General features: G+C 36.5%; 1 protein-coding gene across 1 annotated transcript; it reads right to left on the bottom strand.

The window, feature by feature from the left end:
- Positions 1-247: 247 nt before the first annotated feature.
- LOC132799398 (uncharacterized) lies at positions 248-13,754 on the bottom strand. Its single transcript, XM_060811205.1, has 9 exons — positions 13,293-13,754; positions 13,078-13,187; positions 12,128-12,866; positions 11,738-11,818; positions 10,648-10,923; positions 10,226-10,378; positions 1,865-1,917; positions 862-943; positions 248-370 (listed from the first exon to the last, which is right to left on the bottom strand). Exons 1-9 carry the CDS (start codon positions 13,752-13,754, stop codon positions 248-250), a joined length of 2,079 nt encoding a protein of 692 aa, XP_060667188.1.
- Positions 13,755-15,034: the final 1,280 nt, after the last annotated feature.

Consider the following 15,034-nt stretch of genomic DNA (forward strand, 5'->3'; position numbering starts at 1 on the left):
GTGCAACACCAATTCCTAGAACTTAACTTTCAGTAATTTATTCATAACATAAAAATCCAAGTTACACTTTCAAAGTTAGTGAGCTATTCCAATTTCAATCCAACCATTAGGTAACATTGCCAATATTTTCTTTCATGGTAAATTTAAAACGTGTTAATGGTACAATTCAACATTCATTTTGAGCATTCACATTCTCACTGGTAAGCAAGCTAACAACTCCTAAAGTATGTGAAAAATTCAGTAATGTTCAGCAAAATTCCAGCACTCCTATCAGCACCACTATACTTGCTCCATTTGATAGCTTTTCATTCCCATCTTTCCTCATTGTGAAGCCAGTCCATCTTAAGTTGATGTGAGAGAACCATCCCATCTGTAAAGAGAAAGACAAAACACAGTTGATACTTTGTCTAGTAACTGAAACATGATATAACTTTTGGTTCCTAATGATATATTGGAACATACAAACATGATTCACTTAAATGTTGCATGACTAAAAAAAAAGGGGATATCACTGCAAAACTTTGTTGCCTTCTCTAAGCAATCAATTAAAAATAATTCAAATGCACAAATGAACTACAGTTATGTAACCTTCCAATTTGAATTTCACTAAATTATTTCATTATTCACATGAGGTTCTACCACCAACTAAAGTCTTTTTAGTTTAAAAGAAGCCCAAGGGCAACCAAGCACACATGTTTCATCGGGCTTGTGGCAAAGCAAAAGGAATGTGCCAGAGTGAGGCACATACAGAATAAGAACATCACAATGAAGATAATAATTACTATTACCATATTTGCTGACAAGTTAAGTTTTAAACTGAATCCAAGAATGCTAAGAAAACATATATAATTCGAAACTTACCTCCAAATTCGTCCTTTGATACCATTTCCCTTTCATCATGAACTTCTGATCCAATAGATCAACTTTTGGGTCATATTCAGCCCTGCAATCCCAAAACAAATAAAATTCCATAGGCTTCATGCTTTAATCCTAAGAAATTTCTCAGACCAACAAAAAAATTAAGAAGTTGAAGAAGATTCTGCCTAAGCTGTTCTTGTTGGTATTGGTGGTGGTGTTCCCATCTATGTTACTTTTGGTGGTGGTGTTCCCATTTGTGTTACTTTCCTTGTAACAATGAATAAACTAAACTAATATTATTTGCTTTTTCGAAAGCCATACAAGATGTAATGAAACATAGAAAGAGAGAGAGCAAGAGAGAGAGAGAGAGGCATGGCTGTACGGCAAGAGGTACAGATAAAGCTTCACCCAAAATAGGAATCTGAACATCAACTTAATAAAAACAAAACATACAGCGAGCTTAATAGGAAACATATGGTGCTGCATAATTAGTTTACCAACCGAACAAACATATATATTGCTTGACTAAATTATTAGGCTAACATTTTAAAGAAAATACATTATTAGGCTAACATTTTAAAGAAAATAAATAATAAAAGTACAAGAAATATGACAGTCTTAATGTCATATTGGTCGCTCATCTTAGTATTTTTCTAAATTGCTTCAAGCATATTATTAGATTTCTCCACTTGCAAAGATAAACGACGAACTTCACTGATAAGTACATCTATTTTTTCTAGTTTAGCTTCCCCTTCTTTTGTCCAAATGAATTTACCACATCCTTTTTCCTGTGGCAAGTAAATATATATAATTTAATTATTTTATAAACGAAAACAAATAAAAATTCAACACATAAAAAATTGTATACAACCTGTTCTCCATCTAAGCATTTCCAAAATTGACGATTTGGATTCTTGTCTGTCCTTGATGTTTTTAAATGCATATATTGCCCACATGAGCACATTCGGATTGGTTGAACATCACTAGTACTTGTTGACATGCTTACACAACTAATCTCCGGCTATGACTTCTAAAGAACACAAGGCAAGATTTAATAAGCTATAAAAAACCAAAAGATATAAAAAATAAAAATAAAAATAAAAAACCACCAGCAACCTTTCTACATGAATGAATGAATCTAACTTTGCAATAACAATTACTATAAAGCAATAGCAATAGCAACCACTAAATATATATTATCTCTTTTCGAACCTTTTCACTTCAATTAATTATCTTAATTTTTTCAAAATGAGCTTACATGCATTTTTCCCTTTCGGTTTGTCCATAGAAAATGAGTGATACCACTAAGCATGCGGGGCTTGATATTTCTTCCATCTTAGCATTTAAATTAGTTCTCTTTGGGTAATTTGTCAAATTGTTTGGCCTTGCTTATCATCCTAAATTTACTCTTTTATCTTTTCTTTGTAACTAAGTAAATGTGGCTAGCATCTTTTGTTTAACTAAGAAAATACCACCTTCATCCATAAACTTTCTTTCAAAGAGGGAAAAAAATGAATAAAAATATCTCCATAAATCAAGTTTTTAGGATGTGTGTGGCTATTATCTATGCCCAAAAAAACAATTAAGATTGTTTCCTAACCCATCAACCACCAAAACACACTGACTTTACTCTCTGTCCACTAACCCCATCAACCACCAAAAGACACTGACTTTACTCTCTGTCCACCAGCTTCTACATAGCAGCATATCTGGTTACAACATTAACATTTCAATCTCTTAAATTTATAATTTAATTCATATTGGAATATATGGTTGTAGCGGCTAAAATATTATGGAAATAAACAATCAACAATCAACAATAAACAATCTATAACCACTAAATATAAGGCAAAAGCAGAAGTTCCAGATTTAACCTAGACACTCTCGATGGTGCAAAGAGTTGAAAATCTAGGGCAGGGCTGGCCGGTGGCTGGTGGAAGCAACAGAGAAGTTGCAGATTTAACCCCTGGACACTCTGATGGTGGAAATAGTTGAAAATCTAGGGCAGGACTGGCTGATGGCCAGTGGAAGCAGCCAAGTTTGAACTCTCAACAAGCTTATTTATTGATAAATCATATCTGGGTGTTGAGGGAACAAAAAGCTCTACTCAACATGAAAAACAAATTAAACCATTTCGACTCAAATATAGCAGAGAGTTCTAAGGGGGGAGAGAGAGAGAGAGAGAGTAGACCTTATCAATATTCATAGGGAAACAAAAAAAAAAGTCAAAAAATTGTAAATATTTTCCTCCACTTTTCTGGTAACCAATCTAAAACTATAGTAACATAGATTGTTGAATTTCATTTATAAAGAACAAAAACAAAGATAAGCATAAGGAAAACGATGAAAATCTGGGGCAGGGCTGGCCGATGGCCGGTGGAAGCAGCAGAGAAGTTGTGGATTTTATCTGCGACAGGGCTGGCACAGGTGGGGCTGAACGGCTTTCCTAAGAGCTGGAGATCGGTAGCTTGCAACGTCACTGGAATGGAGGAGAAGAGAAACGAAGCTGCAAATGGGAGGAGAAGAAAAAGGAATTTGTAAATGGCAAATGAGAGATTTGGCCAAAATTCTCATGTGAGACCAACTTTTGTTCAGGATCGTTAATGCCAGATGTGCAAATCCAAGGGCTCCAAAATTCTCATATGTTTGGTCCGCAGTTAACCCATGCGGTCGGTCCCCATGGTAGACCCTCTATATATATTTATATATATGTGTACGTGTATGCGTTTGTGCGTGCATGTGTACATATGTGTGATTTTTTATTAATTACAATTCATGTATTTGATGAAGTACTTATTTTGTTTCATTCATATATATATATATACATCTGTGTGTGTGTGTGTGTGTGCATGCATGCATGTGTGGGTGTGTGGTGTGTGTGTGTGCGTGTGTGTGTGTGTGTGTGCGTATGTGTGCTGTGATATTAGGTGGGGGAGATGAACTCAAGATTTTCACTCGAGAAAAAGTAATAACTTCGTCAGTCAACAGTGTCCCCCTAAAAATATTTTATGGATCCGCCATTGGATACTAGAACACTTTCCGAATGTGAAGATATTGTCTTTTGGGTGGGGGAGATGAACTTAAGATTTTCAATGGAGAAAAAGTAATAACTTCCTCGTACAACAATGTCGCCCCTAAAAATATTTTCTAGATCTGCCACTGGATACCGGAACACTTTCCGAATGTGAAGATAATGTCTTTTTGTAGGTATTCGAGCTCTTGGGGTCTACTCTCCATTTGGAGATTTTGGTACGAACAATTTATATGTTTATATTGCTTGAATCTCATCTTACCTCTTCATCCATTGCAAAATTTTGGTGGGCTTTCCTTATTATTATTATTGGGTTCTTTTTTTTTTTTTAATTTTTTTTTTAATATTCCTCCTTGTCAATACAGATACCAAACAAGTTATGGCTCAATCCAATTTATAGTTATGCATTAGAGAGAACCAAGAAGAGGTAGAAGAACTCTTCTTTTTTTTTTTTTCTTTTTTTCATTTGGTGTTTGTAATTATGTATGTAAATTTGAATTTCTAGCTTAATTTGTATACATTCCTGCGGTGTTTGATGGGGACCTGTAACTATAAATTGCCTGAACAACGTTGTCTTTAACCGAAAAGAAAAAAGAAAGTGGAAGAGGGTATTTTATGAGATTGTATTTTGCAATTGAGAGACAATGAGATCAGGTTTAAGTGAATAAAGGAACCAAAGGAAAGGGAAAGAAAACTTAATGCTTTATAATTCTATACCAATTTTAGTGCTTAATAGATATTTTATAGGAAAAACATGTTGTTAATAAATGATGTCTGGAAAAAATTATTTGTTGTTTTCGGATTTGAATTTTCCTTTATAACGTATTACAACTTATTTTTTGCAATATATATAACTATTTTTTCAATAATATTCAATTCCGACGATTTTTTTTTTTTTGGGCATATTCAAATCCAACAACAAATCGATTTATTTATTTTTATTTTTATATAGAAAAACAAATAAAAAAGGTATATTATGGATGTTAATACTCATCATTTAAACTATAAAATGATTTAATTTTAAAAAAAAAGAGTATAAAATGATATAATATTTTGTTCATTATATATAAATATGTAAACCTTTTATATATATATACATATATATAAGGAATATTTGCATTAATGCATCCTCCTCAACTATATATGCTTTGCCACTTTATTTTACACCATAAATTTTACTTGTTCTTATACCGATGCACCCTTTTTCTTTTATCTATTATATTTTTAATAGACCTATAACGTAATGTGCAATTTTATATTGTTTAGGACAAAATCAAAAATTTTCAAATAGAAAACCGAAAATAATATATTTTTTTTTTTACTTATAAAATTTAAATAATTATTCGTACATAATAAATAAAAAAAACATAAAGAACCAAAAAAAGAAAAAGAGAAAAAAAAAAAAAGAAGCGTAAGCCATTTATAAAATCTAAAAAACAAATTTAGAAAAATATTATTACAAGATATATTATTTGTATTTATTACATACATAAGATTTTCTAATATGTATTTTTTTTAAAAAAAATTATAGTTCCAAATAAAATTCTTTTATTGCATGTTCAAATTTTTTTTATTGGTTTTTATTTATTTAATTTTTTAGGATATCTACTTATGTTATTTTTGAAAAATTAAATTTTTATTTATTTTTAAAAAAAACTGCTTTAAAATACAATAGTCTTAGTTAATATTTTTTGTATTTTAATTAATTTATTTATTTGAAAATTTTTGCATTTTGCATCTTTAATTATGTAAAATTGCACTTTCACACTAATTTTTAATCTAATGTGCTGGTACAGCCGTACAAAGAAAAATAAAAGTTAAAGGGGCAAAATGTCATAAAAAATTTAGGATATAAAGCATCAAAATATGTATAATATCATATACGTTTGTGTTAATATCCTTTTTAAATATAAAACTATGTTATATTTGATAGTTATCATATGGTGCAGAATAAACATAAATTAAATATGATAATTTCATTATGGAATACTTGATAAAATACCCATTTATTTTAGTAATTATATTATTTATCTTATTTGGTTTTTCTTCCTGTCGGTGCTTGAAACAATTTTATCTTCTCCATATTACTATATCTCTAGAATCAATAATTTTATATAAGGAACTATTGAACTTAGTCACTTTCACTTGCTGCCGTTGCTTTTCAGTGTTCTGTTGATTAAAAAAAAAAAAATCCGCATGATTCTTTTTCCAATTTAATTTTATATTACCAAAATCCATTCATGAAATTTTGACTTTGCTTCCTATAAACTAAATAACTACTTGGTTACCACAAAACAACGAAAGCGACAGAAAACAGTGGATTCATAATAAATTCCTCAAAAAATAAAGAAAATGAAGAAATAGTTAATGATACAAGCAACCAATGAATTATAGCTTAATTATTCTATTGCTAAGAATTATACATTCAAAATCACTAAAAACCTCTAATTGAAATAATAATATTCTTGAAGCAACAGGACTGCTTTGATATTTTTCGATTCACGTAATTCTTATTAATTCGTTTGCCTATGAGAGACATAATTGACTGCATTGATCTCGGTCGCTATGCCCCCTCAGAATTTAACGAACCTAAAAGAGTATGGGTCATATATTCTGCAAAATGCTGTTCTTGCCAAGGCTGAATGTTTTTTTTCAGCCAACTCAAGTCCGAACTGTTGGGGCACCTCAGAAGTTCTAACGAGGGAACACGTAGATCCCAAAAATGTAGAATTAGAAGCCTTTGCAAAATTTGCTTCCGATCTTAATAAAGCTACTCAGAATCAATTGGCAAACGGTCCAAGATTACGTGAGTTGCGGAGTGTTCTGATAAATTATTCAAAGGGTGATTAGCTATTCACACACTTTTGTCTCATACTAAGGCAAATTAGAATTTTGTACTGTTCAAAGTGGTGCAAATTTAACTTCATTGGATTTTAGTTTTAGGGCAATGAATTTTTTTTTTGTTTTTTTTTTTTTTGGGGGGGGGGAGGGGGGGGGGGGGGGTTGGGGTTTGTAAATAACTGCAGTTACCATACAGATGCTAAAATTAAGGCCCGGCGTGTATTTTTGGGGGAAGTGTGATGACATTTCAAACATATGTGAGGCAAATGTATTTATGCATGGCCAATGTGAGGGGAACTAAAAAATTAATAAACGTTTTAGTGTAGAGGCAAATAAGTATAAACATTACTTTTATCAGGTGTTAGTGTGGGGGAAATTACCTTCACTATGTTCAAGCTAGATCCACCCATGTAATCACATGTTTTAAAATAATTGAAATTTTAAGAATATCAATTATGGTAAACTTCATTTATTTATTGATAAACAATATCATAAAAAAGGCTAAATAGATTGCCAAAAAAAAATTATATATATATATATATATAGATTGCCATGGTCAAGATTCGTTTTGATAGGAACCGCCCCGGGAACCCTCCTAGGACCTCCCGACTGATCCCGCCTAATGAAGTCCCACCGGACAATCCCTAAAAAATATCCAATGGAACCTCACCTTAAAACGTAAATAATCAAACACCAGCATTAACATTAATACCTTAATATATATATATATAAATAAGTCCACAACCGGCCTACTGTACTACAGGCCATAACTACACACATGAGTAACATGGTCTCTACTGAGTCCCATATTTAAAATCAGAGCATTCTAAGAGTGTCAACAAAGTCTATAAGTACAAATAAGTAATAAATAAGTCTAGAAGATAACAATAGGTAGAGAAAGGAAAAATACGGCTGCTGTAGTGGAAGGAAACAAGCGATAAGCTGTGCACGAGGTAGACTGCTACTAGCTGCCTGGGCTTAGGGGAAAGAATTTAAAACAATAAAATGTGAGATAAAGAAATCTTAGTGAGTGGCATAGTAAAATAGAAGAATAATGATTTACTTCTGAAAAATCTTTCTCTCAAGACCTCTCGTTCCACTCGTTTGAAAAGTCTCCCGTTTAAAAATCATTTCACAAAACCCAAACTTGTACCCCAGTTAATATCATAAAAATCGATGCTCAAAAGTATAAATGAACGATCATTGTAATATTATGAAATGTCTCAAATCATGATATAAACATTTGAGCATAAAATATAATAAATACAGTTCCACCAAATAAATATGAAAATGCAGAAATCATCACAATATTTGTAAATCAACAATATATACAAACATATAGAATGTACCATACGATGTACCAATCTGCAAACCGTGGGATACACCTAACTCACGACCCTCAATATATGAACGGTGTCGTGGAAATAATAAGTAATCGTCGGGACATACCCAACCTCACGGTCCATGGCAATAATAAACCGTTGGATGATACCAACCTCACGGCAACGTGGTAATAATAATAAACCGTCAGACAAACCCGATCTCACAGTCCGTGGTAACAATAGATAACCGTTGGATGAAACCAATCTCACGGCACCGTGGTAAACTCAGCGCGCTGTAATATAATATAATGTAATACTGATCGAAGGTATTGACATTACATGGTATATCAATTTAAAAAAACCAATACAGTATACATGAAACAATCTTGTAAGATTATATATATACTTTTCCAAATGATACTGTATCATAAATCATAATTTAACATTTAAACTTCCACCGCTTAATTTAATACTTCAAAAATCTCAAAACGTCATTTCATACGAAATCAAGAAATACCACAGTGAAATATATTCATCGTAAACCAATTTTAAGCACATTAAATTATAAACTATTTGATCATGCTTAAAATTATACGATTTTCAATCTGGTTTCTCAAACCAAATAGTTTCCAAAATGATTTAAAACCTTAATTTAATTACCAAAATATTTAAATACCACAAGTCCATTTATGGACCCATTAAAATTGGAAATCACTTAAAATACTATCAAAAGTCATATAAAATGATATCACATATATGTGAAAGCAAATATTTATATATGCATAAAACAACATTTCAATCAAATGGTATATATGTAAAATATTTAAACCACATATATATTATACTATATGCCCAAAACATTTAAAAATGATATAACCACTCACAGTACTGTAGATGCTCACGTCTGCTCCTCTATAGGATCACGTCCAGGCTCAACTCGAGTACCTATAATATAATAAAATATTCCTCAAGCTCCAAACAACTAAACCAGAGACACTTGTATAATCCAAATGTCTCAAAATAATTTACAGGACAACAAAATTGCATAAATTGGACACCGGACAGTCCAATTATACCGCGTGTCCTTAGGATCCGGTACCCAAAATTGGGGATTTTCACTCGAAGCCTAATATTTTGAAATCGAACCACCTAATGGGTCCTAATAATATCCAATTTCACTAATTCAACTCCAATTTTAACTAATTTGACCAATTTTGTCCAAACAAAGTCCCCAACTTATCCGAAAATTAACTAATTGATCCAAAAATGGAAAAATTATCAAACGACCTCCAACATTCACAAACGTTATATTGACGGAAAGCCCAAGAGACAAGGAACTCATTAGTATGCTCACCTTGGTCCAAAGTTTCCTCCGGTGGCCAGAAAACGTTATTGAAGCATCGACCGAACTTCCCATTGTCGGATCTTTCAAATGATGAGGAATCTGGACAAAATAACCACGGAAATGAGTTCAGAGGGGTCAAAAATAGTGGAAAAGGTGTATGGGTTGGCTTGAAATGGTGAAGAAATGAGAAAATCCAACGAACCACCTCGCCAGCCGTTGCGGACTTCGCCGGCCTGATCTGGGCGTGTTTGGCTGATTCTTGCTGTGAAATTTCACGGCTGAGCTCACCTTCATGTGACCTTTCTAGGTGGCTGGTGCATGTAAGTGGTGGTTGGCCAGAAATGGGCAAAACGGCAGTGACCCGGTTCGATGGTAAGCTGGTCGAAACGACCGAGTTCGGACCTACAGGTCTGAGGAGAGAATTTCTCGAGTTTTGGGGAAGAAATGGATATTTTGGGCTTTGTTTCCTATTTGACATGCTTATCTAGGCTTATACAAAGCCTTGGGTCACTAACAATCAAAACCTGGGGACGGACTTGGACACTGACTTAAAACGTATGCTTAAAACTTCTCAGAACCATAACTTTTTATTCGTAACTCAGAATTTGGCGTGCCGCCAGTCTATGAACTCGTATCAACGAGATCTACACAATGGTACCTTAGTCAAACCAAAAATATTGGTGATTGAAAAAGTCAACTTGAAACCATATATTGTTCACTTGGTCAAACTTAGTCAATTTGTTCAAACTTGTTTAATCATGTATATCTTTCGATACGGAGTGTTACAACCTACCCCCCTTAAAGAAATTTCATCCACGAAATTCATACCTTAGTTTTGGAAGAGTAAGGATGCTGACTCCGCATTTGATCCTCTCGCTCCCAAGTCGCCTTCTCGACAAGGTGGTTTCTCCAAAGAACCTTCACCAAAGCTATAGTCTTGTTGCGAAGCCTTTTCTCTTCCCTTCCTAAAATCTGCACTAGCTGCTACTCATAAGACAAGTCATCCCTCAATTCAATCTCCGGTGTCTCCAACATATGTGATGGGTTTGAGATATACTTATGGAGCCTGGAGATGTGAAAAACATCATGGACTCAAGAAAGCTCCTCCGGCAAGTCAATCCTGTAAGCCACTGGACCTATCCTCTTTACTATCTCATATGGTCCAATGTAGCAAGGACTTAGCTTCCCTCGTTTTCCAAAACATACTACACCTTTCCATGGAGAGATTTCAAGAATACTCAATTGCCAACCTTGAACTCGAGATCCTTCCTATGCACGTCCGCATAGCTCTTTTGCCTGTCTTGTGCTGCTTTCAACTTGGTCCATATAATATTGACCTTGTCCACTGTCGCTTGTACAATCTCAAGGCCTAGAAGTTTCCTTTCACCTGTCTCATTCCAACATAATGGAGTCCGACATTGTCTCCCATACAATGCCTCATAAGGTGACATCTCAATGCTCGAGTGATAGCTCTTGTTGTAGGTGAACTCTGCTAAAGGTAGATACACATTCCAATTCCCCTTGAACTGTAGCACACATGACCTCAACATGTCCTCTAAAGTCTGAATAGCCCTCTCAGATTGTCCATCGGTCTGAGGGTGAAAAGTGGTACTCAAATTCAACTTGACACCAAGTTCATTCATTAATCTTCGCCAAAATCTCGAAGTGCACTGTGGATCTCTGTCAGATATAATCGATATTGGCACTCCATGCAAGCTCATTATATGATTCATAAAGAGTTCCGTTAACTTCTGAGGAGAAAACTTCTCACGAATGGGTAGGAAATGTTCAAACTTAGTGAGTCGATCCATGATCACCCAAATACCATCATGCCTCTGAACTATGGGGGGAAGTTTGAATACAAAATCCATCGTGATGTGCTCCCATTTTCTTTATGGGATGGGTAAAGGCTGTAAGAGTCCAGAAGGCTTTTGTCTTTTCGCCTTCACTTGCTGGCAAATGAAACACTTGGATACATACTCAGCAACTTCTCTTTTCATCCCTGCCCACCAATAGTACTCTTTTAAGGTACGGTACATCTTGGTGCTTCCGGGGTGCATAGCATAGGCCGAACTATAGGCCTCTTCCAGTATTTGCCTTTTCAGCTCTTCATTTGCAGGAACACAGAGCCTAGTACCAATCACCAAGGCCCCATCGCCTCTAATAGCGAAATCTGATTGTCCCCCCTTCTTCAACTTTCTTCCTCATACTCATCAAATAAGGGTTTTCAAACTGGGCCTCGAGAACACGATCTACAAGTACTAGTTGTAATTGGAAGCTAGCGAAAAGTGCTCCAGAATTGCGCATCCGAAAATCGACACCTAACTCTCTCAACTCAACCATTAAAGGAAGTTGTATTGTCTGCATATAAACTAATGAGCCTGTAGACTTCCTACTTAATGTATCGGCTACTACATTTGCCTTGCCCGGATGGTAATCAATAGTGCAATCATAATCTTTGAGCAACTCCATCCATCTCCTTTGCCTTATGTTTAATTCCTTCTGAGTAAACAAATACATAAGACTTTTATGGTCAGTAAAGATCTGACAAGTAGCTCCATACAAGTAGTGCCTCCAAGTCTTTAATGCAAAGATCACCGCAGCCAGCTCTAAGTCATGAGTGGGATAATTCAACTCGTGCTTCTTCAACTGCCTAGAAGCGTAGGCAACAACTCTCTTTTGCTGCATCAAAACACAACCTGAACCTTGACGTGAAGCATCACTGTAAACCTCAAAACCATCATTGCCCTCGGGCAAGGTCAGAACAGGAGCTGAAGTCAACTTTTCCTTTAATTTTTGGAAGCGCTCCTCACACCTGTCAGTCCACTCGAACTTAACTCCTTTCCTGGTTAAATGGTGAAGTGGTCCTGCTATCTTGGAGAATTCTTCGATGAACCTGCGGTAATACCCCGCTAAACCTAGGAAACTCCGTACTTCAGTCACCATAGTGGGTTGCTCCCAATTCGACACTGCTTCTACCTTCTGAGGATCTACATAAATGCCATCAGCAGAAACTACATGTTCAAGAAATCCCACTTGACTAAACCAAAACTCATATTTACTGAACTTGGCGTACAACTGGTGTTGCCTTAAGGTTTGCAACACCAAACTCAAATGCATCTCATGCTTTATCTCGCTCCGCGAGAACACCAAAATATCATCAATGAAGATAATAATGAACCGGTCTAAATATAGACAGAAAAACTGATTCATTAAGTCCATAAAAACTGCAGGGGCATTGGTGAGTCCAAAAGACATCACCAAAAACTCATAATGCCCGTATCTTGTCTTGAATGCAGTTTTGGGAATGTTCGATTCCCTAATCCTCAACTGATGGTATCTTGACCTCAAGTCAATCTTGGAAAACAGTTTAGCACCCTGAAGCTGATCAAAAAGATCATCAATCCGGGGCAAAGGGTATTTGTTACGGATGGTGGCCTTATTCAAATGCCTGTAATCTACACACAACCTCTAAGTAGCATCCTTCTTCTTCACAAATAACACTGGCGCACCTCAAGGCGAAACGCTAGGCCTAATGAATCCTCTATCTACTAAATCTTGCAGCTGAGCCTTCAACTCTTTCAATTCAGCTGGTGCCATCCGATAAGGTGGTAAGGAAATAGGAGCCGTACCAGGGACTAACTCAATGGGAAAGTCTATCTCCCGCTCAGGAGGTAAACCTGGAATCAGGGAACACATCTGTGGAATCCTTCACCATTGGTACATCCTCCAACCTCACCTCACTAATTCGAGTATCAACTATGTGAGCTAAATACTGCTTACAACCCTTCTGAAGTAAATGTCTAGCATAGATAGCAGAAATCAAACCTGAAGGTGTCTACCTTCGCTCTCCATAGAAGACCACTACTGGTAGACCAGGTTGTCTAAATATCACCTCCTTGCAAAAACGATCCACTGAAGGATGATGTGAAGCAAGCCAATCCATGCCGAGGATCACATCCAACCCTTGGAGATCTAACAAGATCAAATCGGTCTCCATAACTTGGCCCTCAATACAAAGTAGGCTACCTCCAAGCATTTGACTAGGCCATAATGACTCTCCTGTGGGTGTGGCAATCTCCAAGCAACATCCTAAAGGAATGGGAGTCATCCTGACTCGTGCAACATACTCACGTGAAATAAAAGAATGTGTAGCCCCTAGGTCAATGAGTACACGTGCATCATCACCAAGTATAGATAATGTACCTGTCACAAAGTCGGGGGTCGTCTGTGCCTCCTGCTTGGTCATAGCATACACCCTATGTCTAATAGGTGGTCGTCCCCTCTGACCTCTGCCTCTAGCTGCAGCTGCCAACTGCTGCCCAGTGCACGCAGAACCACCTGAAGTCTGACCCATGTGAGTATCCTATCCTCTGTACCTATTGCTCTGCTGAAACTGAGCATCTGATCCTGAGGCTCTAACCTGGGTCTGACCTCGATAAGGGCAATCCCTCCTGAAATGTCCTAACTGTCCGTATTGAAAGTATGATCCATCCCACTGGCACGGTCCATCATGAGACTTGCCACAAAGGCTACATGCAGAACCTAAACCACCTCAGCCTGCGGACCTCTGAAAATGACTGCTCCCACTGCTCATTGATTGAAATCCAGCACCCTGGGTACATCCACCTCTCTAAAATCTGCTACCACTAGCATCATGCCTACCCCCTCTGGATCCTCTGCTGCCCGAAGATCCTGAACTGAAACTACCCCTCTTCGACGATCCCTAGCTGGGGCTTCCTGAAGATAAACCATCATATGATCGGCGCTTAGTCTTGCGTATCAGAGCATGTCTCTTTACCTCAAGAGCATCATCTCTCATCGACTGATATGTGGGGTGAACAGCACTGAGATGCTCAAAGCTATGGGCTCACTCAATCCATCGAGAAAACTCCTCTTCTTGCTAACCTCATCCGCAACCAAATTGGGATAAAACTCTGTTAGCTCCCTAAACCTCCGCTCGTACTCAAAAATTGTCATGCTAGTGAGTGTCTCGAACTCTAGTCTCTTGGTCTCAATAAAAGCTGGAGGGCAGAACTCAGTATGAAAAGCAGTCTTAAACTATGCCCAAGTGTGGCGTCTCCTAGTCCTATCGTAAGCCCACCATTTTCTTGCATTACCGCCTAGTATAAAACTAGCTATCCTGACTCTGTCCTCATTCGGACACTGCATACCCTCATCCAAGATTTTTTCCATATCATCTAGCCAAGATAGGGCTACAATAGGGTCCGTGGAGCCATCAAAACCCATTGCTCCAAGTTTACTAGCCTGATCAACAGTATATCCAGTAAACTGACTCCTCTCGAGTGATCGAGCCAGGCGCTCGATAAGATGCTCCTCATAAGTTGGTGCATCCGTACTTTCGGCGGAAGTTTGCTGAGACCTACGTCTACCTCTTTGCACCATAAGGAAAAATGGAACTATTTCCACGAATATAAGAAATGAAATCAATGTCAAGAAATAGATTAGGAAAGTATGCAAAACACAAGATGAGTTGCATAGCAATGCGCAACCCCAAGGAATTTAGAACCTAAAGCTCTGATACCAAGCTAACAGGACCCACCCCGGGAACCCTCCCGGGTGATCTCGCCTAGTGAAGTCCCACTGGACAATCTCTAGAAAATATCCACTGGAACC

This window comes from Ziziphus jujuba, chromosome 9, assembly GCF_031755915.1.
Source record: "Ziziphus jujuba cultivar Dongzao chromosome 9, ASM3175591v1".
Lineage (NCBI taxonomy): Eukaryota > Viridiplantae > Streptophyta > Magnoliopsida > Rosales > Rhamnaceae > Ziziphus > Ziziphus jujuba.